The sequence below is a fragment of the Aphis gossypii genome, chromosome X, assembly GCF_020184175.1.
Source record: "Aphis gossypii isolate Hap1 chromosome X, ASM2018417v2, whole genome shotgun sequence".
Taxonomy (NCBI): Eukaryota; Metazoa; Arthropoda; class Insecta; order Hemiptera; family Aphididae; genus Aphis; species Aphis gossypii.
Window position 1 is genome coordinate 37,325,138 of NC_065533.1, and position 27,954 is coordinate 37,353,091.

Consider the following 27,954-nt stretch of genomic DNA (forward strand, 5'->3'; position numbering starts at 1 on the left):
TCGTCACGTCTTGGGCAAACATCGGTTTGGCGGTAACCGAGAAGAAAGAACGAAAAGAACGAAAAAATAAAAGCAAAAAGCAAGAAGAAACCTACGACAGCGGCCAGCTGCTGTACAAACTCGTTTCGGACAATGCGGATTGGACTGCACGCTGATTTGCCAATCGTCGTTGTCAACTGCGTAAAACCATGCGGGTGGGTGGGTGACGATGAACCGCAACAATAATATAATAATACAATAAATATTAATAGTATACATCCGCAAATATAAATAACTGCCTACTTGAATTTATAATATACATTGTATGTTTACACATATTTGGCGCGGCGTTTCCACGGTCTTACGAAAAATTTTAAAAAAAAAATCAGTTTCCCATCTTACGAGTATACAGCTATTACAGTAGCCAGTAGGCAATGCTGGGGTCGTACAGTACTAAATTTGTATTTTATAATAAGCGTACCAAAATATCGGTTATCCTTATACCTATTTATTAACTGTCGGACGTCTGAGATGGTTTTACCTTCAGGCGTGAACTACTATTGAAGTGTCATACATTATATTATCATGTATACCTACAATTAATATTTAACTATTGCTCATACGGACATTAATGTTTTAATTGATAATTAAAATCTCGGGTCATTTCAGACACAATTTTTTTAAACTCTCACGACTGCAGTCTGTATAGTATAGTATTGTATTCACTATATAATACACAGTTATTAGGTACCGGGGACGAAAACAATGCGCCACTACCAGTCGTACCTATATCGCCCCTAGTGTATAAGTACCTATACAACTCTCGAATATTTGAATAATCAGTCGTCGCGATCCATGGTAGAATAATAATAATAATATTATACAACAACGGGCTGGCTGGCAGAGCGACAACGACGGCGTCATGACCAGCAGCTGCTGCGTGTAGCCCCGATGCCGATTTTATTATTATTATTATTATTTCGGTTCGAGAGAGTATGATAATAATAATAATAACAATAATAGTAATAAAACGTGTAGAGCAGTCCGTCGTACGTTGTAGGTAGTCGTAGCGAGGGAGGAGGTACGGTGGTGGTAGTGGTGGCAGCGTCGGTGGTGCCGTGGAGGAGAGAGAGACACCGTCCTCGGCCGGCGACCAGACAGTGCAACAGCAGCAGTCGCGTACGTCGTACTGCAGCCGGTCAGTTACTTCGGCACCGCTCTTGTGCTAGGTGTATTCGCCACGCGTCGTCGTCCACCGTCCTCCTCGCCCATCGTCGACGATCGTCTTTCGTTTTTTTTTTTTCTGACCAACAGAAACGGACCACTTTGAACGTCATACCGTGAGTACATACAATAAAACAATTATATAATTGCGATATCTGTCGGCGAAACACAAGCCGATTTTTTTGTATTATTTCGTGTTCTTCGGTGTGTAAGAACAAGAAAAACAGCAATATTCCGACTATCGAAGAGCTAATAATATTCGGCACATACCTACTAATAGATAGCCTGTATAATATAATATTATATTATTATTTTTTTTATATTATTATCTAGGCTCTCTGTCTACAACTGCTATACCAGTGGTTGGATCCCAGGTCATACTAATCGTTTTAACACACTTAAGACTATGTCTGTAAGACTTATCATCTATAGTAACTTCTGCGTGGTTTTTCTAAAATACAATTGCTTGATATATTATTAATATGGTTTTTGTGAACTTTTGCAATCGTTCAATTGAATACCTACTTATTTATTATTTTAAATTTTCATTTATGACACGTCAGATACAAATATCTTGCACGATACATTATAATATTTCTTTGCAAGTTTGGTGCGTAAAAAATTTTACACTCGACCTTGAGCTGAGTTCACATACATTAAACATTTTTTCAAAACCAATTTTTATTTCATTACATCTTAAATGGCTTGTTTGAATTCGTAAAATTTTGTTCTTGCGTACTTACATGAAATAACGCATGCGAGAAAAAGTGAACGAAATAAGTGTGAGCTCGGTTAATAGCAACTATAATAATTAACAATATTATGTACACCACAAAATTGAAAACCTCTGTAGAATAGGAACTAATCTAAGAATAAGAATTATCACCTATATTTATAATAATCATACAAATATATATAAATTAAAATGAGTATAAAATAATAATATTATCGTATGTGGTAGGTTCTAGGTATATGTACTGTTAGAAGTCGTAGACTTGCTACACGATTCTGGTATAAGTTAACTTAATATATCTTAATTATAATCGTCAGTAAACGAAAGAGAATGTGTCTTTGAAATAATATTTGAAAGAAGATGCTTCAGCACCAAAGCTTAAGCAGGAGTTCTCAATTGCGTGTCTACCCCATTTTGTTCACCATAGTTGAAAAAATTAAAATCCGAATATATGTGACAAAATATTATGGTATATTGTTATATATAAATACATAATCGTTACTACATCACACGGATCACAGGTGACCATTGTTAAAATAATAATCGACGAGTTTTTAAAGGTATAACATTACCTATACGGCTTACTTACTATTCCACTGTAATATCATCATAAGATCATGTAATTTGTGTTCAGAATTTTCTTGTTATTCGCCAAATTAAATATAGTATTATTTTGATTAAAAGTTTTCACTAGTCATCAATAGCCGAATTTAATAACCATTTAATAACAACGCGGTAAAGTAGTTAATTATTTTTAAAAACTTGTACAGGTACGGTTTCGAGTTTACGCGGAAAACGGCGACAGTATAATATAAACGATAAGGCACTATTCGATTTCTGCCGTATTCGCGTAACTGTGTTTAACGCACTCCATGATTGTTTTGTCCATGATATTGACCAATTGATACCATAAACTACGTTGAAATAATCCGACTACATCGACTGCGGTTATAGCGTTTACACATACTCCTCGTAAGACAACTGTGAAAAATATCGAGTATATAATAATATTATATCAAATTTTGCAGATTACCAAAACCGCGAAAAACGTTGTACGAAACACACTGATAGTGGAATAGCGCCTTGAAGTAACTTAACGAGGGCGCATTTATACCCGGCAAGTAGTAATATAGTTTGTTAAATGTTAAATTCCATTACAACCATAATATAATAATGATCATAGTATTATTGCGATTTCGTAACCTAATGTGTATAACCTTTAACTGATACAGCCTCCGCTATTTCGCATTTGATGTCAACCGTCGGCGGCGTTTGAGCACTTTGAAAGTAGACAGGTAATAAATAAAAATAAATAGTATTAACAACAATAAATAATAATAATGATATTGGCACTGGTAGCCGGAAGGTATACGCGTCCGGGGGGATGTAACACTAGAACGCGGATCGGACACGTCTGATGAAAGTCTATACTATAAATAAATGGGCCCAGCTATATCACGGTTGTAAATCTATCGTTAAAGTGCTTACACAAAAATCTAGCTAAGTTAGCACGTCACAATATTATCCGGAGTGTGTTTTTTTATTTATAGCGTGAAAAAATTACAATGGTGTACCATAATTCCGTTCATGTACCTAGGTAGTAGCCGGCAGCTGGTAATCATTTCGCAAATTATTACAAACTCAAAGATTCGCACTGTTATACGGATTTGATTTTTAAAGCAATATACTTATAGGGTCACATAGGTTTAATTTTATAGACAGACGATATACCTATATATCACATGTAGAATTTATTTTCTTATTAAATGCGATTTGATAAATAATTATATTTTATAAGACGAGTATAATATTATATTTAAAGTATAAATGGGTTTAATTAATAATTGTTGTTAATTATACACGATTTATCGCGCAACATTCAACATTTATTATGCAAAGAAGTATTTTAAACTTGAAATCCAAACTATAAAATGTACACCATTAAGACTAAACTATAGTCGTCGTATTTAATATTTGAATAAACTTTTATGATAATTTTAATAACTTATTAATGGGCTGTAATTATTATTGTTACATTTTTTTATTTAAAAATAATTATTTTACCTGTAAACCGATTTAAAATGTTTCGAATTATAAATAATAAATCGTTAAATGCTCGTCTTGTTTGTACCTGTCAGACTAATGTGTATATATTTTAAAATATACTCATGTATTATGTAATACACATTTGTTTGATTATAGGTAGGTACATTTTTATGTATAATTTATCATAACTGTTCGTTTTGCTTACCGGACATAAATCAATTAACAATTTCATTACGCGGTTAGTGTTTTATAATAATTTGGTTTGTGCTGCAAAACCTTAAAGTTTCAAAACCTCCAGGACAACATTCATTACGACAATTTAAAAAAAAATATGATGACGGTATATTATAATATAAATAGGTGCATATCACATATGATATTATAATGTACTTATGTCAAATTACACTTGAAAACGGTTTGCATTTTAACATTTAAGCGTCTTAATAGTTAATACGCATAAATACATTCATTCGCGCTCAGATTTGTCTCATATTATTTTTATAAATTTTACCAGAACACATAACTTACAATAAAATATTCTATACTTATATCTAGGTATAAGTATAGTCAGGCCCGTATACAGGGGGGGTTAAGGGTTCAACTCCCCTCCCGGAAATTTTATATTTTGTAGTGTATAATAGTATTAACAAATTATAATATAATTATGTATTTTTAATTCATGTATTAAAAATATTTTAACCCCCCCCCCCACCGAAAATGTTTCCTGGATACGTGCTTGACTATAGTATAAGTAGCTATCATGCGTATACAGTATACTAAAATGTTCGTATTAATATGAATCTTATTATTTATGTAAAATGTATAAACGTACAACTTCTCATATGTAAATATAAATAAAATATTTACTTTATACTTTATTAAATATTTTAATACTTACCTAAATTTTGTTATATTAGTTAGTTTAACTGCAATTTTAATGCATTCTTATAAAACACAAAACTTCTTGATGTGTACGATTTTAGAAGTCTATGCTTATAGAACTAAGAAAGTTTATAAATTTCGAAAATTATTTTTTTTTTCAAAGAATATATTTTTAACATTTCACTTTTTAGAGTAAACACAATTTTTCAATATACTATGGTTAATGTCTATCAATTTACATTTAAAAATGATAAAATTAAATTTTTTCAAAATAAAACATTAACTACTTTTCGACTTTGTGAGAGAAATAGTCTACAACGATGAAAAAACTTAGTTGTTTAAGCTTAATGAATGGTTTTTGTAATTTATCAATCGTGTATTTATTAAATAAAAATTATTATATAAATTTTATATATTTTCTTTATTATATTTGTTAAAAAAAAAGTCTGTCTGTGCTTATTATTAATCTACACCAAAACTCAACTTTTTAGTTTTTGGTACATAAAAAATATGACGACGAGTAATTTTTAAAAGTAATATATTTTACAGTATTTTATAAGTCAGCATACATTAAAAATAAGTAGTTAATTTGCCCAGAATTATGAAAATATAATATTTTTTTATATTTCTATTTTTAATGTAATTACTGCTCTATATTATAATAGCCTCATAGTTCGATAAATTTAAAGTTCAATTTAAAATAATCGGTATTACACTTAAATTTCCCCGATTTGTGATCGTTAAATAGTTCATGAATTATATAAGTTCGATTTCACCAATGGTTACGCGAAATATATTTAGGAACCTAATGAGTATCCATAAACTTTAAACTAATTATCCCAAAAGATCTTCAAAACATCGGCTGTATCTAGGGCAATATAATTATGTTACTGAAAATATGTGATTCATTAATTTTGAATTATTTATATAGTTATATCTCCATATTCTTTTGTAACTTGGCCTATGATTTAGTTTTTAAATTTAAACTATTATAGGAAGTTTTATATTATTCTATTGGCTATCATCAACAAATATCCTCTCAATCGATCACTATACAATAATATTATATACTTTTACCTAACTTTAAAATTGATTTGTGAAATATTTGTTAAAAATAATGAAAATTGGTCAAAGCATGAGATCGAGCTTGATAAATTAATTTATTTGGTACCAATATGGTATCTTGCAATATGACTCATGGTTATTATGCATACCTAACTATATAATGTGACTAATATAATATGTGAGTATTTTAGTATTTCTACGTATATTTATTTGTTTCGTTGATCTCCGGGAGTCGATTAAGTATTACTATATATTTTATACTATATTATTATTGCTCAATGCTTATGCCCTGTTTGTTTAGAACATTTAATTTATGTTTATCATATTTTGTAAATTATGTCACTGGACATCATGCATAATTTTACGAAAGATTCGCATAATTAAACCTCAATTTACGCTCATAATATAAAACTTATAACCATTTTATGACAAAAGTAAAGTAAGATTCATGACCGTATAACAAAAATCATTTTTTTTTTTATTTTACTTAACATGTGTTCTATATGTTCTAAGTTGTCCGTACATGACATATAAATAGTAATTATAGTTGCGTCAATAGTAAAAAAAAGTTGAATAACTTGAAATAAATTTGGGAATTATTATCTAGTATAGTCTCCTATTTAATGATGTACATAACCCGTGTGACCTATAAAAAACTATGGGACATCACTTTCGTTATATATCTTATCTGACCACAACTCGTTTGTAGAATGAAGCCATGATACATTTATGAGGATTCTGATGACCTAAACTGTTATAAAAAACTGAAAAAATATGTGTTAGTTGTATACCATATATATTAAATTAAATACTAATTTTTATTGATGCGTTTAGATTTCTTATTATTTTGAATAAAAATAGGTACAACTAATTGAATGATTTTTAAACTGAAACATAAATATAGATTATACGATTAGTTCGATTAATAAATACTGTTTTAAATAGATATTTAACTTCAAAAGAATATAATAAAGGTAGAAATATAGGTGTAGTAAAAAATTTAATCTATAAAAATTAAAAATATAAACAAATAACTGTCCCTACTGAGTGAAAAAAAAGTTAACAAATTCTCTTAAATGTAAAAAACTATATGCACTGTGTTTCATAATGATTATAGGTATGAAAATTTTACAATAAAATTACGTTTGAATGAGTTAGATTATTTGTGATACACTCTGTATATCTATTATACATTTTTTTTAAAACTATTGATAATACGTAATAATTATTTTAAAATAAAACCTAAAAAAAACTATATTCATTATATATTCTTATGTATTTCTGTATAGGTAATAGCAGTGTTAGGTTTAATGTATGGTATACAACATGTAAATACGGTTTTATTTTTATATAATACAAGAATACGAACGTGGTGCCGGTATTTATTAAAAACAAAAATGTAGTATAAGCTTGTTTGAAGAGAACGTTCAACATTGAAAGAACTTCATGATGTGGAAAAGTTGGATTTAATCAGAAATAGTATGTACCTAATAGATCATTATTACAAATTAAAAATATATATATAGAGAGGTCTAGACACTGTTATACATATGCATTATAAAAACGCGTTGAAATGAACATCGTAAAAGGTATGTGGATACCAAACGAATACCTTTCCTTAAAATACGATTGAAATAATAAGCTTCGCAGTAAATGTAATTGTTGTAATTAAATTGACTGTTTTTGATTAGAAATTTTGGATCACAGTTCTTAACTAGGTATATAATTACATAGTTGACTTATAAAAATAAAAAGTATTTATTATTAATAATAATGGATATTTTTTATATATAATTATTTAAGAATTCAAAAAATGTATTTATTTAACATACAACTAAACAACTAACAAAATAAATTACAATAATCCAGAGAAACTTTTTTAAAATTATTTTAATTCATTTACTTATCACAATCGTCAAACTTTCATGCTCATGTTGTATTGTTATGAATTTACCTTGAAGCAGTTGAAGCAAATATCTAAATAAAGATTTAATAACTTATATATATCTTATATAGTGGCTGTTAGATTTTCTTTTAATTTCCGAGGTTATAAACTGAATGTATTGTTTTAATCTTAATGTATAATACTATAATTGTAGAATAATACTATTTAGTTCATACAATTAATATATTAATATATTAATATATACCTAATAATAGTAATGTCAGTAATAACTTTAACAATTAAAACCAAAATGTATAAATTACTATTTTTTTTTTGCATTTCAACGAGTTTTACTGAAAGTCAGTATCAACAAGGTAATCCACATTTGTGTTGCAAAGGAAATATACTGGTATGTAGAGGTTTAAGTGTTTAAATATTTCCCACACTTTTGTTTATTTATTTAAATGTCAGAAAAAATGCATTAAAATGTGTTACCTCCTAAATTAATTGTTTATGTTAAGTTAGCAAAATATTATGTACAACTGTTAACATGTATATAATACGTATTGCCTATTATTAGTCCGTATCGGTCTATGCCTAATATATTTATTGTATGTAACTTCAAAAAATATTCGTCCAACAAACTTTATACAGATTATTTATTTCAAAATATACTTAAAAACCATATTTAAAATTTTTTGTTCAACTTAAGAAATTCCAAGGGAAATAAATTCCTGTTTTTCAAATGAAAACCCACTTTTATACTGTCAATTGTTTAGCTGACAATCATTCTGAAAATATTGACGTATCTCAATCAAAATTCGAACGATTAGTTTTTTAATTATTTACCTTTATATTTTAAATCTATAAAGATAACTTATATATGGTTATATCTATCAATATTAATAATTTGGAAAAATTATCCAAGTATATTAAAAACTTGACCAAACATTACATCCATTTTATATCTTTGTAAAGCCATTTTTAAGGATTAGGTATATAATTTAGAATAAATTAGAATAAATTATATAATTATTCGTTCAAATTTTGATTTCGATGTATTAAAATTTTCAAAAAAAATATTCATTAAATAATTTACAATAAAGTTAGAGAAGTCTTTATTGAAAAATAGAAGTCTGTATCATCACAGGACATTCGGGCCGCCTAACACAGGATTCCTTATAAGTATTAGAAAATACCTCAAGAATTTAAAAATAAAATATTTAAGTGTATATACAAATAGCAAAAATCAAAATTTTAATAAAATCATTATTAAAGTAAAATGAGGGGAAACAAGGGGTGAATACGTTTGGAGAATCACACTGTTGGTGTTACATATGATCTACCTAAATTATAGAATTTTAAATTATAATATACAAAAAAGCCAATATACATATTATTGTAAACTATGCAATTGGTAATTTATAGATATTACAATAATATAATACTATAGTTAGTATCGTCACGATGTTATGCGCAGATCAATCAAATAGGAAGAATATAGTATCGCGTTATAGGAAATAGTATTGACCGGGAGAGAGAATCCATTTAATGGTTTATTACCTATATAGATCTATTATATACGATTGACGATGACGGTGGCATATACCGCATGGGTCAAGTGAGAGGTACTTCTATTACAATTACTACATATATTTATATTGTATATATGTATACATTACACGTGTATATACGATGTAACTGCAGCTCACAGTGATCGGACATTCTTAGCCTAAGTATCACTGCCGTTTAAAGCGTCGTCCTCCGATATTATATTATAAGTTATAACTATGATCATAATACTTGCAATTATTGCACCAACCAACCGTTTTTACACGTTCATATGTAAGTTTGAAGTTCGGGGTTTTATGTTGGAAATCATTATAGGATGCTATAATATTGTACTCTAAAAGAGAAAAGAGACACTCAATTGAATATATCGTTATTGTGCATATATAAAAATTATTGGATGTACAATTATTGATAAGACCTATTTAAAACGTTTTTTTAAACAAATCCATAATTAAAAAAATATATATATACAACTATACGTACTTACCTCAAATTAAAATTGATTACGATAAATGAAAATAAAAATTAACTATAGTACTATTTCTAATAATTTAAAATATTTTCTAAGATATTCTTAATATTGTATAGCTAAACGACATTCTCTAACCTCAGAAACATTTTTAAATACCTATGTAAAAAGATTCAAATACGAACTTTATACTAGACAACCTATCATGTATTGTTTAATAACCTATAACAATAACAGTATTATTATTTTATACCTAGTTCAATAATATTGACACACAGAGAGGTTAGGTGCTTAATAATGTGCTTATTAGAAATAAAGAATGTATTTCTTCATTAAATTATTATAATATTTTATTAATATACAAATTAATTCTTTTATTGCGAACCATTTTGAAAAATTCAAAGAATTTTTAATTTTGTTTCCTGTGAACAATATGATTAGTCATAAAAAATTCAAATAGTTATTAGTTCTAAAAATAATATAATTTAAAAAAACTTCCTATTGTATTTTTTAAGAAATTGTTTAGTTTTCTCTATACATACATTTACAATAGGTATTAAAGTCACGTTACATGCACTTACTGAAATCTCTAATTCACCGATTTCATTGTGGCATAAACCACAGATGCACGTGTACTATTTATTTATTTATTAGGAGATAAGTAAGTTTCAATGACCACCCCTCCCCCTTTTAGGCTTTAAAACAAAATGCCTAGCAGCAAGTGACGACAATAATATGGTATGGTTACGTCAGTACGTCCAAATATTAAAATAGGTATGTAAAAAAATTATGCAGAACATAATTATTGTGTATGCATAATGTATATGTAAATATTATGTTCGTGGAGACCTGCCAAAGAAGGAATAAACGTTACATACATTAACTGCCATAATATACACTAGTATTAAAGTGTGATACGTACCTAGTCAATTATTATAATTTAAACATTTTATATTTTATACTTCACTAATATTTTTATATTATAATGAACAATTAATTGCAGTAAATGCAAATTTAAAAAACATATAGGTATTTATATACTTTATAGAGGATATTCGTTTAAAATAAAAATATGTTATGGACTATGGTTAGTTGTGCTAAAATTTAAAAGCTACCTATTGAATTTGTGGAATTCGTGTTTAATTTCTGATTTTAGTCTGTTATACTTATTATAATATCTAATCTAAATTGATTATCGAAAAAGTGTTATATTGTACATAATTATGTCACCATGAGTTCATAATATTTTGTGTCGTCATAAATAATAATAAAATATAAAATAATTTATTTTATTTTAAATATTGTTAATTAAATATTAATTCCAATATAGGTACTTATAAAATGTATTGTTCTTTCTTTAGTTTATTATCCTCGTATAGTAAGTATAACTTTATATTTTATAACATTTTCAAATTTTTGCTTTGCTCATGCTTACATAAAATGTTTGAATACATATAAATCGTTATAATCGATATGTTTTCCTGAATCCCAAAGTTTCGTAGATTCTTTCGAATATTAATGCAACGTTTGCTCATCGCACGTTACATATAAAAATTTGGAAATTAATTTCATATTGTCAAAAAAGCAATTGATATCATGGGTGCAACACGACCATGTTGAAATTATTATTCTTTACGTTTACACACCCAGTAAGCAGTATTCAGTAATACATTTTACAGAATTATAATGATTATTATAATAAAAGTAGAATCCAGGTTAGGTGGGTATATATTCTTAAGGGCAATCGTTTTTCATCTTATAGTCTGCAGCATTCAGACCAAATAAGCACATTAATACCCAATGATGATGTTAATAAGTAATAAATGGCAAATGATTGCAGATCATAATTATTATAATGATACAATTATTTGAACTTTGTATAATTATCATATATTTTTTTTTTGCATACATTTATACCTTGTTTTACAAACTTGACTGTTATTTATAGTACCTTTAATTTAACTTGACACGAAATCATGCAGGTTATAGTAGGTATTGTACATATTTGTCTTAGACTAATCCTGTTTAGACCTAATAATATTATTGTGATAAAATACCAACATCGTAATTATTATTAAATACTATAACACTAGGGTTTATATTCCATTGGTTATTATACGATACCACTTAGTATTTGGAAAAATTATTTTAATCGATATATAATACATTATTATTATTCTTATTATGTGACTATAAATATACTTCTATATTGTCATATATAAGTGCATGTCTATTGTTTATTTCCGTATATCTATACACCATGCACGTTATATTGCGTTTACCTATATGAATTCTTATTCTGCACTTCTGCAGATGTATATAGAAAACTGGAGACCATGTCGATTTTTTTTTTGCTACGACGCACGTAAAGAAAGAAAAAACGCAACACTACGCTAATGACGTATATATATAGTTGACATTAAATTCTTTAAGCACGTCTCAGGTACTGTTGCTCATGTTTTTTTGTAAATTTTTATCGCACTGGTTTTGCAGTAGGTATAGGTACATATTATACTACCTATATAATATTCTATGTATAGTCTCCATCTATTCTGCTTACGGTCTCTTAATGCCAACTGGACCGAGGAAAACGATATGATCACACTAGACGTTATAATAATAATAACAGGAATATGACTTTTCACGTATCCACCTATGGGTAGGTGGTAAGTAGGACATCGATCTCTTAAATCAAAACCTTATCCTGCTAGCAAATTTTCAAATTTGGTTAAGTTTTATTTTAATATTACTGTATTACGTTTAAGTGTAATATAATAAATATAACTAGAACTATTATACATGTGTGTATAACTATAACTCATAACATTGGTATAAATATATATATATTTTTTTAAATAAAAAATTATTTATTTACACATTTAGCAATTTATTTTATAAGTGTAGGTATATAATTATTTGTGAATGATTATTTAAAATAATTCACGTCTCTTTTAGGTTGAAAAGCACGGGGGTTAACTAACAAAATATGTATTATTAACTAGTATAATATAATAATTTTAGACTTTTGCATAGATGAATTTCGTTATAATACTCATTAGGTGGACGGGTAACACACCCTTTTAAGTATATTTATTTAACGTATGTGTGTGTGTGTGTGGGTGTTTTGGTGTTGTCGTCACTACCATAGTTTTTCGCCTTATTTCCCGTCAGGTATAATGACCATGATGGGTACACAACTATAAAGCATAAACTATAATATACATTATTATTACGAGTATATGTTGGTGTCTATATGGGACGACGATAAAATATTATTAACGCATTTTCAACATCTTAACCTAAACCGAATTGGTTTACAAAATAGTGAAATACATATATATTATTATCATGTTTCGACCCTATCGACGTCATTCACTCGACCTATAAAAATGCGCTAAATATGAAACATGAGGGGGAGAGTTTGGATAACATCCCGCGGTGTTCATATAATATAGTAGTAATATAGTACACACATGTACTGAGGCAACGAACACGTGTTTGGAACTATAGCAAATGGCTAAACGAATTATAACGCAGCATCGATATATTTTATTACAAGAAAAATAATATTAAAATATATTATGATGTACTTGATATTCAGTGTTTATTAACATACTTAGAATAATCCGAAGGTGGTTAAAATAAAATAAAAGTCTGAGAAAAATATCTTTTAAAATAAATATTCTTTTACTATAAATTTGTCACAAGTATGTTTTTTTACTCTTTTATAAATTATTGTAAAAAATATTCAGGACTTAATATATATACCAAAAATAATCGTTTATCTAGAACCATATATACGCATGTCGCATATACTTAATGGTATGTTAAAAAAGATTAATTTTTATATTATAAAGTCCTGCACCAATAACAATTAGTTCAGGTGAACTTTGAAGTTTAAAGGATATTCTTAACTTATAAAATAATCAGAAGGTACCTACCTAATATTCTTTTTTCCACTCTTATAGACTTTTTTCTTAATATCTTCAACCCGACGTTGGTGTACGAGTGTAACTTGCATTTGTATTACAACAACAGTTGTTGCTATACTACTATAACTATTGTTTTTTAATATTGTAAATGTATTTACGTCTTATCCAGTATAAAATATATATATACTTATATACCTTTTATGAATAGCCATAGGTTAAATAATGTATCAATTAAACTCGGGTAGTTTTTAAGTCGTATTCAAGACTTTATGGTCATCTATAGAGTAGGTATAAAAAATATGTTATAAAAATAATCGTCATAGTATTCTAAACGTTAAAACTGTTCTTATTCTATCTAGGTTATAATATATAATGTATACCATTGTCTTGCGTTACGAAAATTAAAACACAACGAAACCGTTAAGATATATATAATACCTACGTATTGGTTACCTTGCCCACTATATTATATTATTATAGAAACGCCGTTATTATAAATATTCATATATCGTTATTTCGTTAAATGCCATTCGTTTTCTACAATAATAACACTTCAACAGTTCAAGTTTAATGCCGTTGTATTAGTACCTGTTATTAAATGCCATTATGCCAAATAATATTATACTAAACTAAATTATACTGCTTAGTGTACCTATATCTACTATTAAACTATATCATTAAAAAAATTATTTTATGTTTAATCAATAAAGTATTTTCAATTAATCATATTGTGGGGACATATCAGGACTCAGGAGTTAGTTTTTTAAACTTTGAAGCAACAGATATTCAATAGATCCTAATAGATCCTTACAGACTCCCCTTAAATTTTGTTGGTGAGTGAGTAGAAAAAAAACCTATCAGTGAAGGCTTACAAAGTAGGTATAATAACTCGCGTAGGATGATGATTGACTATGTCAAGCTCAGAGTATAAATTGTATCGATGAATCGAGTTCAGTTTTTTTACACGCGAAAATACAAACAACAAATTATTTTTGAATATTATTTTGGCGTAATATGATGATGTGTCATTTATTATTTATATTTTAAAACGGCCATTATGTAAATATGTATTTTTAATAACCCTTTAATAATCTATAGTATATAAAATATATAATTTAAGCAATATTAAATTTTATTTATTTAACATTTAATCTGTATATTGGTTTTTCAATAATATGAATTTTTGTGTAACCGATATCCCTTTTAGAAAATTTAAATATTGAGATTGTTTTCTGGCAAATTGGATCTAGTTGGTACTTGAAATTTAAAAGGGGTTGAAATTATAAAACTCTCCGTATTTTATTTAAAAAAAAAAAAAAAAAAAAAAAAACAATAAATAATTAAGAAGAAATACTGAAAAAACGAAATCTCGTTAAAACAATTTTGTATAGCCGTATAGGTATATATATCGTTACTTTATATTTTTAAAATATTTCAGAATTCATCTTTTAATTGCAGATTTAATTTTAGATGCAGGTATACTTAATGAAACTGACAATAACTGAATAAAAATAATTAACCAATAAATGTACTTAAATATTTTAAATTTCATTTTGGTTCAATAAAATTAATCTGTTTTAAAATTATTGTGGTCTGTTATTATAACAGGGGCGGACTGGGCCATTAAAAACCTACTGTCTTAATTATAGAAGACCCTATACATACTAAAAAATTTAGAATAGTAATTAATGTTTTTTTTAAACACAACCATGGAAAGTATACGTCATTGTTAAATAGATATTCATAACACTTACTAATGTGTACACCCAAAGAACATCTTTTACAAAATTTGATTCTAACATAGCATTTGTTTTTAATGTATATTATAAATTATAATTTATAAATAATCCTAATTCATATTTTGTACATTAGTATTGATAATTCGCATACAATTTTACTAAATTAACTTGGGTTAAATTTTCAAGTTATAAAAACCATTAATAATAATTTATACTTGATAGGTGAGAATGTTTAATGAATAAAAATACCGATTAAAAAACAATATTTAAAATAAAACAATGATATATACTCGTATTTCATCTATGATCATAATTAAAAACAATCAGATAAAACCATTGATGATGCTAATATTATATTGTTGTGAAATGATAATAGATAAATTAATACAATCGGTGATATAAATTTATTATTAATTACAGTTACCTATAATAATAATTATTATTGTTTAATAATATCTTAACTACTATAAAATTGGAATTCATGATGCCAACTTTAAAAACATTTATCAACTATAAATATACTGTATACCTATACAGTATATTATCGTTTATCAAAGAGTATCGATTTATAGTTCTATATTTTTAAATTGAGAAATCACGATTAAGGGGACGTCACACTTATATGTGTTGTCTTACGCACCTATACAACTTGGTAAAATTTTCAATCACAGGTTTCAATAGTGTATTAGTGTTTTTAGTTTTGATATTAGAATGAATTTACCTATTATCAAACTTTTAAGTAATAACATTATCTGTGTTCTCTCCTTGGGTTTTATGATGTTTTAATTTTTAAGTGAATTACAAATATTAATATATTAAATATTTGAAAATGCAAAATGTATTTAATGATTAATATTGACTATAATATTAAAAATATAAATAGTTACTATGCTCGACGTAGTTGTTCATTTCCTGCATGTTAACTATTGTGCTATGCAATGTGTATACATACATCCAGGATAAGGTCAAGAATACGAGTATTTAGTTTTTGCTTTTATGTTAATTGCGGAAGTCTTACTTGTTACTGATACATGTATATATTAAAACATATAGACAAAATACTTTTCAATTGGTTGAAAATATTAAAATGCTTTTAACGTAAAAAAAAAACTGAAAAAAAAGTATTAATTATGAATACTAACAATTCATAAATAAATATTACTAGTTATTAATAATAAATATATCTAAAAGAAATAATTTCTTGATTTTTATCATAAATTAGAAAAAATATAGGTAAATACGTACACGATTTTAAATACATTTAAATGAAGAAGTTAGATAGTTAAATATTTATAGGTATTATATATTTTTTAGTTATTTCTATGCATAACTAGGTATAATAACATGTAAATATACGTTTGTATACCTACAATAAGAACGAGCGGCGCGCATTAAAAATAAGAATAAGACAGTTGTAGGCAGACGCTTTATTGGCTTGTGTAGACGTAGTCATGTAGCACATTCACTGATATCATATTAGATATCTAGCGATGTAAAATTATCGTTCTTGCACCACCAAAAATATCTAAAAAAATTTCCTACTCATGAGCATTGAAGTCCATAGCCTATAGGAGCTATATAGCCTTATAGGAGTGGTTATGACTTAGATGATTGATGCGTGATGTATCCACTGTTATGAAAATTTTAAGAACAGTCAAGTTCTCTACATCACTTCCAATTAAGAAAAATATCCCTGAATCGTAAGGAATATTTAGTTATTTCTTATATGTCAATTCGGAAGTTCTGTAACCCTGTATCAATACATATATATATAATATATGCATTATAAAATTATATAAATAGAACATTTTTTTAAATTGGTTAATGATTTCATAGGTTATTAAAAAAAAAAAATACGTATGTTACGTTTTTAATAAATCTTTATAAGTATAATATACAATACAGATACTTACTATACCTAATAGTAATAATATTGATTTAAGGCTGCTCGTGTTTCTATCACTTATCGATTGTTGGATCACGTAATTTTGTCTCGATTCCGTTTCATCTCTCGTGCTACTTTGGCGTGGACGTGGGAATTAAAATTACAATCGAATATGTCGGATACAGTATATAGTATTATATAGGAAAACAATATTATAAGTTATAACCGCACGTAGGTAATAGCTGTATACCTACAAGGCAACATATGAGTACGATCACAATCGCATTTTTTCACTGGCGAGTCGGAAACCTATATATAATAATATCATAATGTATTTCTTCATTTTCCGTGTACACACACACACACGCTTTTTCATAATATGAAATAATGTGAAACTATATGACCGGTGGTAGATATCTTCCTTTATAAATACACACACGCCACATTCCTTGAACCTCCTTATTCAGATCGAATGACATCTACAATATTGTTTTATGCAATAGAGACGGATAAAATATGCCAATAAATAAATATTTTTGTCTTAAACGACGATCCGCGGCGCGTTCGCTCGCTGTGACCTCGGGGTTTGGCGAATTATCCAGTCGGATCGAACAGATGTTTGTTGACAATCGTTCGCGCGGACCGAACCACCATCACTCATCGCATCGCGCTACGATAATAAAAATTATTATTATTATTTCAACAAAAAAAAAAAAAAAATCACGTTACATTATAAAATAATAATGATATTCAGGACCTCGACGTTTGATGAACAACTAGCGCCCGCGGTCTTTCCGATCTATCGAGAAAAGTGCGACGTCGCCGTTGAGCTATTGCAGGTCATTATTATTATATAATATTATGTTGTACTATATATTATTTTTAACCTTCGCGTGATGATGTTTGTATTTTTTTCCATGACGTACCTTCTTAGTACCTACGCATGACGTATACACAGATGCATGTATAATTATATTATTTATTATACGTTATTTCTGTGGTTTAAAATTAAACAAAATAACGTCCATGGCCTATGTAAAGACAACGATAATACGCGTGGCAATTTTTTATGTATCAATATCTTCACGCCCGCGTAACTATTTCATTTGAATATTTGATTATTTTTATACATCGTAACGTCTATCAGTCGAAATATTGTAATATTTACAATAGGACGATTCTTTTATGTATCAGCAGGGGCGTGTCCAGGGTTTTATTTCAAAGTTGTTGCTAAAAATAATGAATAATATGTATTAATTATTATGTGATATACGTCACATATTCTGAAATTCGTAAACAAAATAACAAAATATAGAAAACAATTTAAGAAAATAAATCAATGTAAAAAAAATTATATGTACCTACTCTGAGTAATTTCCCAAAGTTCGAAATCAATTTTTGAAAATGTTGATTTTTAGTATAGCTGTATACCAGATGATAATAAAGAAAAATTAATTTAACAATGTAGATACTAGATACGATGTATCTATATTTACCTACTCAAAGTTATAATCTAAAACCATACATAACATCAGTTTTAAAATTTTTAGTACCCACTATTACGATTTTATATCATACGATATTATGAAAACTATAGGATAACTATGAATAGTCAAATACACTTTGTTGTTCCGTTGTTCGCTAGCCAGTGTATATATTCATAAAAGTATTGCGGGTCAGTGAGGTTCTCAGGATTTTATTATAGGGAGATAGAAAATTTGATTGAATATTTTACTAGGTTTGTGGCCCTCTCACCTTCTCATCGTTTTTTCAGGACTTAGAACAAGCTACCAATCAGAGTATACCTATTACTGAGTATTACCTACTAAGTAATTGTACTGAATTATTTATACTATTATTTAAACAATAGAGTTTATGTGATTTTAATTTTTAAAAAACACCCCGAATAAATGTATACATATATTGTTATTAATTTACCACTCCGAAAATTGTTGATATTAAACAAAAATCAAAAAAAAAAATCTACCTACCTATATTAACTTCACCTCTGAGATTAATGTATTTAAATAAAAAAATGTGTCCGTAATGGTAGTAATGTGAAAAAAATGATCTGTGGAATTTTATCCGCCATTAGTACCTATATACCAACTAATAACTTATTAACTTTATGAACTTTTAATCGACCCTCTGAGTATTTTAAGTTGATACGATCAACCAAAAAAAAAAAAAAAGTTGTTAATAATCAAAAATTATACAAATATAAATAAACATGTTTATACCTATACGGTTCTTTTGTTTAAAATAGAAAACATAAGGAAGTCGCGATCGACTTGTTGGACACCCCTGGTGTACAGCCAATCTTTCTTAATTTTCAAGACATGACATTAAGAATTTCTTCTGGATCAATAACCACTTCAACGTGGATGATTGCCAAAAATTTAACCCACATCTAGAGCAATCTTAAAAATGACTAAAATTTTCAAATATGAAAAAATCACATTAATAAAATATATGGTCATCTTAATTTAATCAATGCATTTTTAATAGATAGATTTTCAGTGTGATTTGTCATATCTATATTCAAGACTACAATATATTGAATTTGTGATGTAGGACGTGGTACATACACTATATTAAATACTTGAAATATTTACTTATTAGTGACCGACATTGTAAACAATTGTGACCTATTATACCTACATTATAATATACGACTTGTTATTTTACTTACTTAAACATTGTATAACCTTTATGGATTTTTGTGTAATTTTCTATAAAATTAAGAAACATAATATTATATTGGACAACAAGCACTGACGCCTGACAGGATGAAGATTATCTATTAGATTTAAGTAGGTATTAAGAAAACGAATTATTGCATTGTTATGAGTTTAGTGCCTACGAATATTTATAGCATGTAGAAATTAACTCAACAGATCGGAACGACAATTGATATAAACGAATAGGTAATCTGCAAATAATGAAGGACGAGTAAAAGTGCATCCTTTGGAACAAAATAACACATTTGGTTTTAATAAATGGAATATTTAATTACTAGGTACCTACTTTTAAAATCATTAATGAAAGAAAATTGTTAAAAAAAAAATAACACAATTGTATTTATAATGAGTACCTGCTATGTCTGTCCTACGTTTTGGTTGTTGGATAATTCAAATTATTATCATGTATTTTTTTTTTAATATTTAACACGGTATTGAAATCTGGTAAAAAGTCAATATAATAAAATTACTTTTTCTAAATTATAAGTGTCAGTTATTTCACAATACATACAAAAGTATATTGAAAAGTTCACTATTACATAGTTACAATTTACTTTTAATTTACCTGGATATAGCTAGGCATAATTCGTTTATTAAAAAATGTTTATGTGTTTTATAGTTTTTCCACAATAAACACGATGCTTTAGACATTATACCTACAAATATTATTCTACTATATCTATGGTTCAACATAGGTACTTACACTGAAAAGTAAAAATATCACCCATTGTATTATTAACAATCTGTAGAAGTGATGCTGAACTTTCCTGAACTCAAATCACATATTTTATGATTGCTATTATGCCGTAATTCTAACAACTGGCACCTTGTAGATACATAAATCGTACTATTATATTGTACATTATGACGTTTTTAATGCATTGAATAAATCTTGATTTGTATTATTTACCAATTATCATGATATTGTAATATACCTTAAACCCGATGGTCTAATGAACCGGACAACTGCATGGTTATAATTATTACATCGTTACCGCACTGATTAACCATTACATTTCCCATACTTAATTAGAAAATAATTAAAATAATTAAAACGAAACTAAATTTAAACAAAACGTGTAAATGAAAAAAAAAAAAAGAATATGAAAATTTAAAGTATCGACTATAATAATTAGTTGTCGAATTGAATCTATATACACACACACTACGTATATACTCATATCTATTCTGTTTATTATGTTATGAGTATGAGAGTGCATAAAGTATAATAAATTATAATGTTGGCTTATTGTTTAATTAGTAATTACGATACCGATCAAAATCATCGCCGGTGAAACGATGATGTTCGACACTTCGAAAAAAAGTAGGTACCTACCTACTCTCTACTGACTGCACACCATGTGGAAATTCTACCTAAAATTATAATTTATATGACGAAATATGAATGTGTTATTATACTTATCATATTTCGAAGTTCTCAATATATCGTTTAATTATATAGATACATATTATAATTATTTTTCCGAATGTTTTCCAAAAACTAAAAATTATATATAATTGCTCAGTAATAATTGCAGTAGGTATAGACGTTTGAAAATAATACATTCTCAAGAACACTTTAATAACTAAATAATATTCATATTGTACGCCTTATTATATTTTCCACAACATTATTAATGGAATCATTTATATTTTTCAGGTATGGTTTGATCATTCTAACGTCGTCTTATGCGTCCAGAAAACACGACTACCCAAAGCCATGATCAATTCTATTATTATAATGCGTGCCAATAAATCTAGTTCAAACAGAGAAATCCATCATTATGATGTTGAAATAACGCATAAGCGGTAGCAAATACTGTTTTAGGTATTTATAATAATATCATTATTAATCAATATAAACAACTAAAGATTACTACCTAGTATAAGATAATGTATTTAATTTACAAAATGTAATCATACAAATAAATTATTAGACCTGCCTTGTCCAATTATACTTATTAACTTAATACTTTTTTATTAAATTTATAAAGTACCTAGACGTTCTTTGCTAACCTATGTACCTACATTTAAATTATTTCTGAAGTGTATTAGGTATAATTGTTAAAGAATTTTAAAATGTAACCTACAATATTACATAAGTTTTAAATATATTGCCAAGTAAATTTTTATAAGCTTCTTATCACCAAATATTACTTAAAATCTTAAAAAATGATAATATTTTAAAACAATTCTCGACATTTTTAAATACAAAAAAATGTGCTTTTATGACGAAAAAATAACTTTTAAATCTTATTATTATCACGTAAAGTTAATTTAATATGTGAATAATTTTACAAAATGTTGACCTTACAAGAAACAATGTATAATTAACGTATGTGTGCTACAAACAAATACATTATTTGAACAAAAACGTCATTGACTGAGAAAAGCAATTATACCTATACTAGAAAATGTTGTTGAAAATCAAACATCAACCGCAAATCACTTTTTTGACTATAGTCAAAAATACCACTGCCCTAAACTGATGATTGATAATCATGAAAAATGCAATATTATATCTTATTATTTATTTTCACACGCATAGTATAATAATATTAAAATAACTACATAAATAATAATTATTATTATGTTATCTTAATTGAATAAAAATTTAATTTTCATGTAAATTGTTAAACTACAATAATCAATACCTACCAACCTACCTATTGTATATTATTCTGTTCGTTTACTTTTTATAATAATTTCGATTGCTGCAGTATATTTTTCCGATTTAGGTACGATAAGTAGTTTTATTAAATAATGAATAGAACACTTTTTATTTATGTAAATTCAATAAAAAAAGTAATAAATTTAAAGTTTCTGATTAAATTAATTGTATTGTGTAACATAAACATATAATATATATAGTACACCCAGAGGTACCGCATAGACAAATAATTATGTATTACCTACATTGACATATTGTAATACAGTACACATGCAACCACAAAAAGAATTACAATTTACAATTCCTACTTATACTTTATAATATTGACATTATACCCATCAGCAGAAATAAACGTAGTTTCAAATTTTACTCGTGGAAATAGTGCATTATAATTTATAACGACGTATGATAAAATCTAACAGTGTATTACATATTATTTACATTCGATTCCTCTTTATTTTCATAACGCAAAATTCAGAAATAAATAAATATTTTATTTTTATTTGGTTCAATCAAGTTATTGGCCTTTAAGGCTTTAACGTTATATAATGGTACTAATGGTCGGATAATTTATTATTTTTATTATTTACCTGTATTTAAATAAATTACAACATTTCAGGCATCAATTTTTTTGTCCACATTGATATGTATACACAATACCGAACATAGGTATATTATTTATAAACCAACTCCATTATAGTTATACTAGAAGGGGATCCATTTAAGTGTCTATAGGTCTATATTCAATTATTCAATATTCTGAAGTTTCAACTTAATTAAAAATATTTTTCTTCATAATTTTATCGTCATTACAAAACAACATATTTCATAAAATAAATTATATTTTTACAATCATTATCATTTATCGAGAATTTTACGTATTTGAACGACAGTATACATTTTTAATATCACATTAAATTAATTTAATATCACCCGAAGCGGCCGAAGCAGAATATTATCAAAGTATTTTGATTCATAAAAATCAAATTTCGTATGAGTACCTATAGTTATTTAAAGGAGTACCACCCAAAATGTTGGTTTACTACTTCGCTCATCTAAACTTTAAATACTTATAAATATTTAACTACTCGTTTACAATTCGATATTGATTTATTGAAATATTTTATTTTGGAATATATTATTAGAAGGTACAAAAAGTAAAAACTTAAAAAATGATAACGATACAAATAATAAAAAAATATTTTTTTTTTCAAAACCGTTGTTTTTCAATCACATCAAATTAAGTAAAAAATTGTTTACTTACCGTAATATTAATACCTAAATGTTAAATATTCTTATCTACAAATTGTAGTATTGTATTCAAATTTTTTATCTTACCTTATACATTATTTTAAGTAAATAATTTTTTTAATTTTATTAAAAAAAAAAAAATCAAACTTCTTTAAACAATAATATTTGTAAGCTACTAAGCTATACAGTATAGGTATACATCACGCCAAAATAAAACCTCAAACATGTCAATTAAATTTATGGAATACCATCATTCATCCTTGAGCTGTTACTGCTATAGACTTGTTGCTTCATTTGCCTTAATTTAATTTTTGTTTCGTCAAAGTTTGTAATGACTATATATTTTACATATCAGTTATTCATTTTATTATTTAACTTAATTTACTTGTATATACGCCAGTCAACTAATTAAACTAATTTACACTATAGGAAATCAAAAATAATAAAAGAAAATTGTAGATTACATAATACTAAAAAAGGTCAACCGTAATATTTTTTTATTTTTATGTATGGTAAATGGTAATATGGGATAAGTTGATTTTTATTTGAAAATATTGACGACGTGTATTGATGATGTTACAGGGATGGCTGCATTTATCGGAATCGGTGTGCTGAGGCATATGTTATACCGTCTGATATTTTGGGCGGCTATATTGTTATGCCTCTCACAATTGTTGATAACATTATGGAGATCAGACCGGCCGATGGCAATGAAGTCAAGCAACATCAACACCAGGATGATCCTGCAGAATATGATTGATTTTCATAGCGCACGGACCACAACGCCGCCATACGAGAGCCTGTTAACCGTGGAGCCATGGGTGGACAAACTATCGGTGCAATCAGAACAGCTGATTATGGACCAAGTACAAAAACGATTGCCCAATCTGCCGGTGTCCTATTGGAATCAGAATAAAAACAAAGCAATGTACTATAAAAACGAGAGTTGCGCCAAGTTTCCGAGCATATACGAATTAGAATTTAACAACGTGTACTGGCAGTCGCTGCAGACATCCAACGGGTCGTTTCACTTGTACAGCGCTTACTATGACGTGCGAAAGCTGAGTAGGATCGGGCCAGCAGTCCGAATACTGGGCATGATCAACCGTATCGAGCCGACGGTCAAGACTCACTGTCAGTTTTGGTTCGACGATCACAGGCAGCCGGTTATCGTAAAAATCATGGAATACAAATACATATGGTACAAGAAGTGGGGCAACTACAAGCAGGGCATATTCCAGCCATACCTTATCGCATGCCAGATACCCAAGTCCCACCATCACGCCGTGCCCGCGTCCGTGTCACTGGTGGAGAATGTGTGTGACAAAGCCACTAACAATTTGCGCGTGGTATACAACCGACCAGCCGTTAAGAAGGGTTTCGCGGTGTGCGTCAAAGGCCTGGACTTTTTGTACGAAGACCTGTCAGTGCGGCTAGTTGAGTGGATCGAGCTGTTGCACATCCTTGGCGCTGACAAGATATTCTTTTATCAGCTTCAAGTACACCCGAACATTAGCAAGGTGCTCGACCACTATGAGTCTGTGGGCCGCGTGCACGTAACACCGTTGACGCTGCCCGGCGGCCAGCCCAATGTTCCGGGATTCCAGCACCTTTACCTGACCAAAAAGGTAAACCACAAACGACAGAACGAACTGATACCGTATAACGATTGCCTATACCGGAACCTCTACTCGTACGAATACATAGCACTATTAGATATCGACGAGGTGATAATGCCGATACAGACCAGGACGTGGAAGGAACTCATGGACACGGTGATGGTGAAGGCTCTGGCGGCAAGGAACGAAACCCGTGCCTCGTACAATGTCCGGAACGTTTATTTCCTGGACGATCTGATCCACACGCACGGTTGGTTCAAGACCATGCCAAAATACATGCACATGCTACAGCACGTGTACAGGAGCAAGAACTATACGAAACCGAACCAGTATGTAAAATGCTTTCATAACCCCGAAAGAGCGTTAACTCTGCACAATCATTTTCCACTGGCATGCCTGAGCCAAGGCTGCACTTCGTACGCCATGGACACTGCGGACGCTCATCTGCAACATTACCGGGCCGACTGCGTAAAGACGTTGAAGAAAACGTGCACGGAATTTAGACAGAACAGCGTGATCGACACGACCATCTGGAGGTACAAAAGAGATCTCATATCCAGAGTGTCGAACACGCTGTCATCACTGGGTTTTTTCCCCGCCATATGACAAAAACCCGATTTAAAAAAACAAAATCTATAAATATATGATAATCATATTTTGTATATAAAATAGATATTTGAAAAATCGTTCCTGCACGTGCGACATTTCATTATATTGTATAGATTATTTAAGCGCGCGTTTTACCTGTAGATATCTTAAATTATTATTATTGAAATAGAACTACCGTATATAAATTTTCAAGTGGATAATAATCAAAACGTTAACATTCATTCATCGACGACTAAATAAATCTACATACGCTGCAAAAAGACTGGACCCTATCACGCGAGTGCAGTCTCGCAAATTCCGAATTGTATACGACTTACGAGACTATATTTTTAAACTATTCGAAGGGACAACTCTATACTATTATATTTTTATCACGTTTTATTTTTCTATAAAGAACATTAATTTTATCAGTTATTTTCAAATATTAGAATTTATATACGTTTCATACGCCAAAAGAGCGTCGACCAGAATTGAGGTTCCGAAACAATATAAATGGTTTCAAAACATTAATTTTTATAAGCAGATACCTACTTCATACTTCTGTGAAGATTTATATTTCTTCGAAACATATAATATAGAGTTCACATCTTTGAGATCCCATACTGTTCATGATGTAGGTATTCTTAAAGTATTTTTATGTTTATGCCAACTATTAATAGGTACTTTTACAGTTAAGACATTTTAATGATTTTTGCCAAATATTTTATTATTGATTTCCAAAATATATTTTTTTTTATCATATTAAAATCAATACTCAATTATATGAATATTTCTGTAGATATTTGGTGTTATATACATTATTTTTATATTGTATTATGTGTGTAGTAGTCTTGTATTAAATTATAATATAAATATATATTATGTATTGTACTGTTGTATCAACATGTTTATTAATCATATATATATATATCATAATGTATATCATATTAATATAAAATTATTATGCCTTGTATCTACCTACGTCTTAATAAAATATTATTAGATTTACAACTACTGCGAAAGAAAGAAATCCAACGAAAGACAACCAATTCATTCACATAATAATATTACGAACAGCAACTATACTAATTGTCTATTAGTACATAATTGTGTCACTGTGTTACAGCAATTTTGTTTATTGTATTAATTTAGAGCTATCATAAAATTAAGAAGTTCATAAATAAATGTACAAAGTTTAACTATAATATTATTCTTAAGTCCAAAGAAAATAAACATTATAGACTGATAGATATTATTTAACATCAAATTTACTAGGTGTACCTACCTCTTAAACGAAGAACAAATTTACAAAATAATGATACTCTTTAATAAGATATCTCTGCGTGCCTATAGCATAACTCATTTAAGACAATTCGTAACTTTTTATTTATTATGCTGTACTATTTTCTTGTATAGTTTTTGAATTTTTGTTTCTTAATACCTATTTAATGTGATTGAGAATAGGTAGGCACTCAACGCACATAGTATATAATAAATGAAAAAAAAAACACTATATAGTCTATAGATATATGTTATACTTACTATTCACACTATTTTTGATAATCAACTTACTTAAGTACATACTAATTTTACATGATTCACCTATGTTACTATAATATAATATTCGAGTCTCAAAATATATGTTGTCGTGCATATACTTACCTATATTATAA

General features: G+C 28.0%; 1 protein-coding gene across 2 annotated transcripts; it reads left to right on the forward strand.

Moving 5' to 3' along the window:
• The first annotated feature begins 1,121 nt into the window (after positions 1–1,121).
• Positions 1,122–27,488, forward strand: LOC114121433 (uncharacterized). 2 transcript variants are annotated; one of them, XM_027983771.2, is made up of 3 exons: positions 1,122–1,319; positions 21,813–21,980; positions 24,657–27,488. In XM_027983771.2, exon 3 carries the CDS (start codon positions 24,659–24,661, stop codon positions 26,297–26,299), a length of 1,641 nt encoding a protein of 546 aa, XP_027839572.2. In that variant the 5' UTR covers positions 1,122–1,319; positions 21,813–21,980; positions 24,657–24,658; the 3' UTR covers positions 26,300–27,488. The 2 variants fall into 2 exon arrangements, with proteins under 2 accessions (XP_027839572.2, XP_050061877.1); XM_050205920.1 differs by lacking the exon at positions 1,122–1,319 and adding an exon at positions 3,175–3,231.
• The last annotated feature ends 466 nt before the right edge of the window (positions 27,489–27,954 follow it).

Excerpts from the sequence above, each read along its gene's own strand:
- LOC114121433 (XM_027983771.2), top strand. The coding sequence starts at position 24,659 with ATGGCTGCATTTATCGGAATCGGTGTGCTGAGGCATATGTTATACCGT.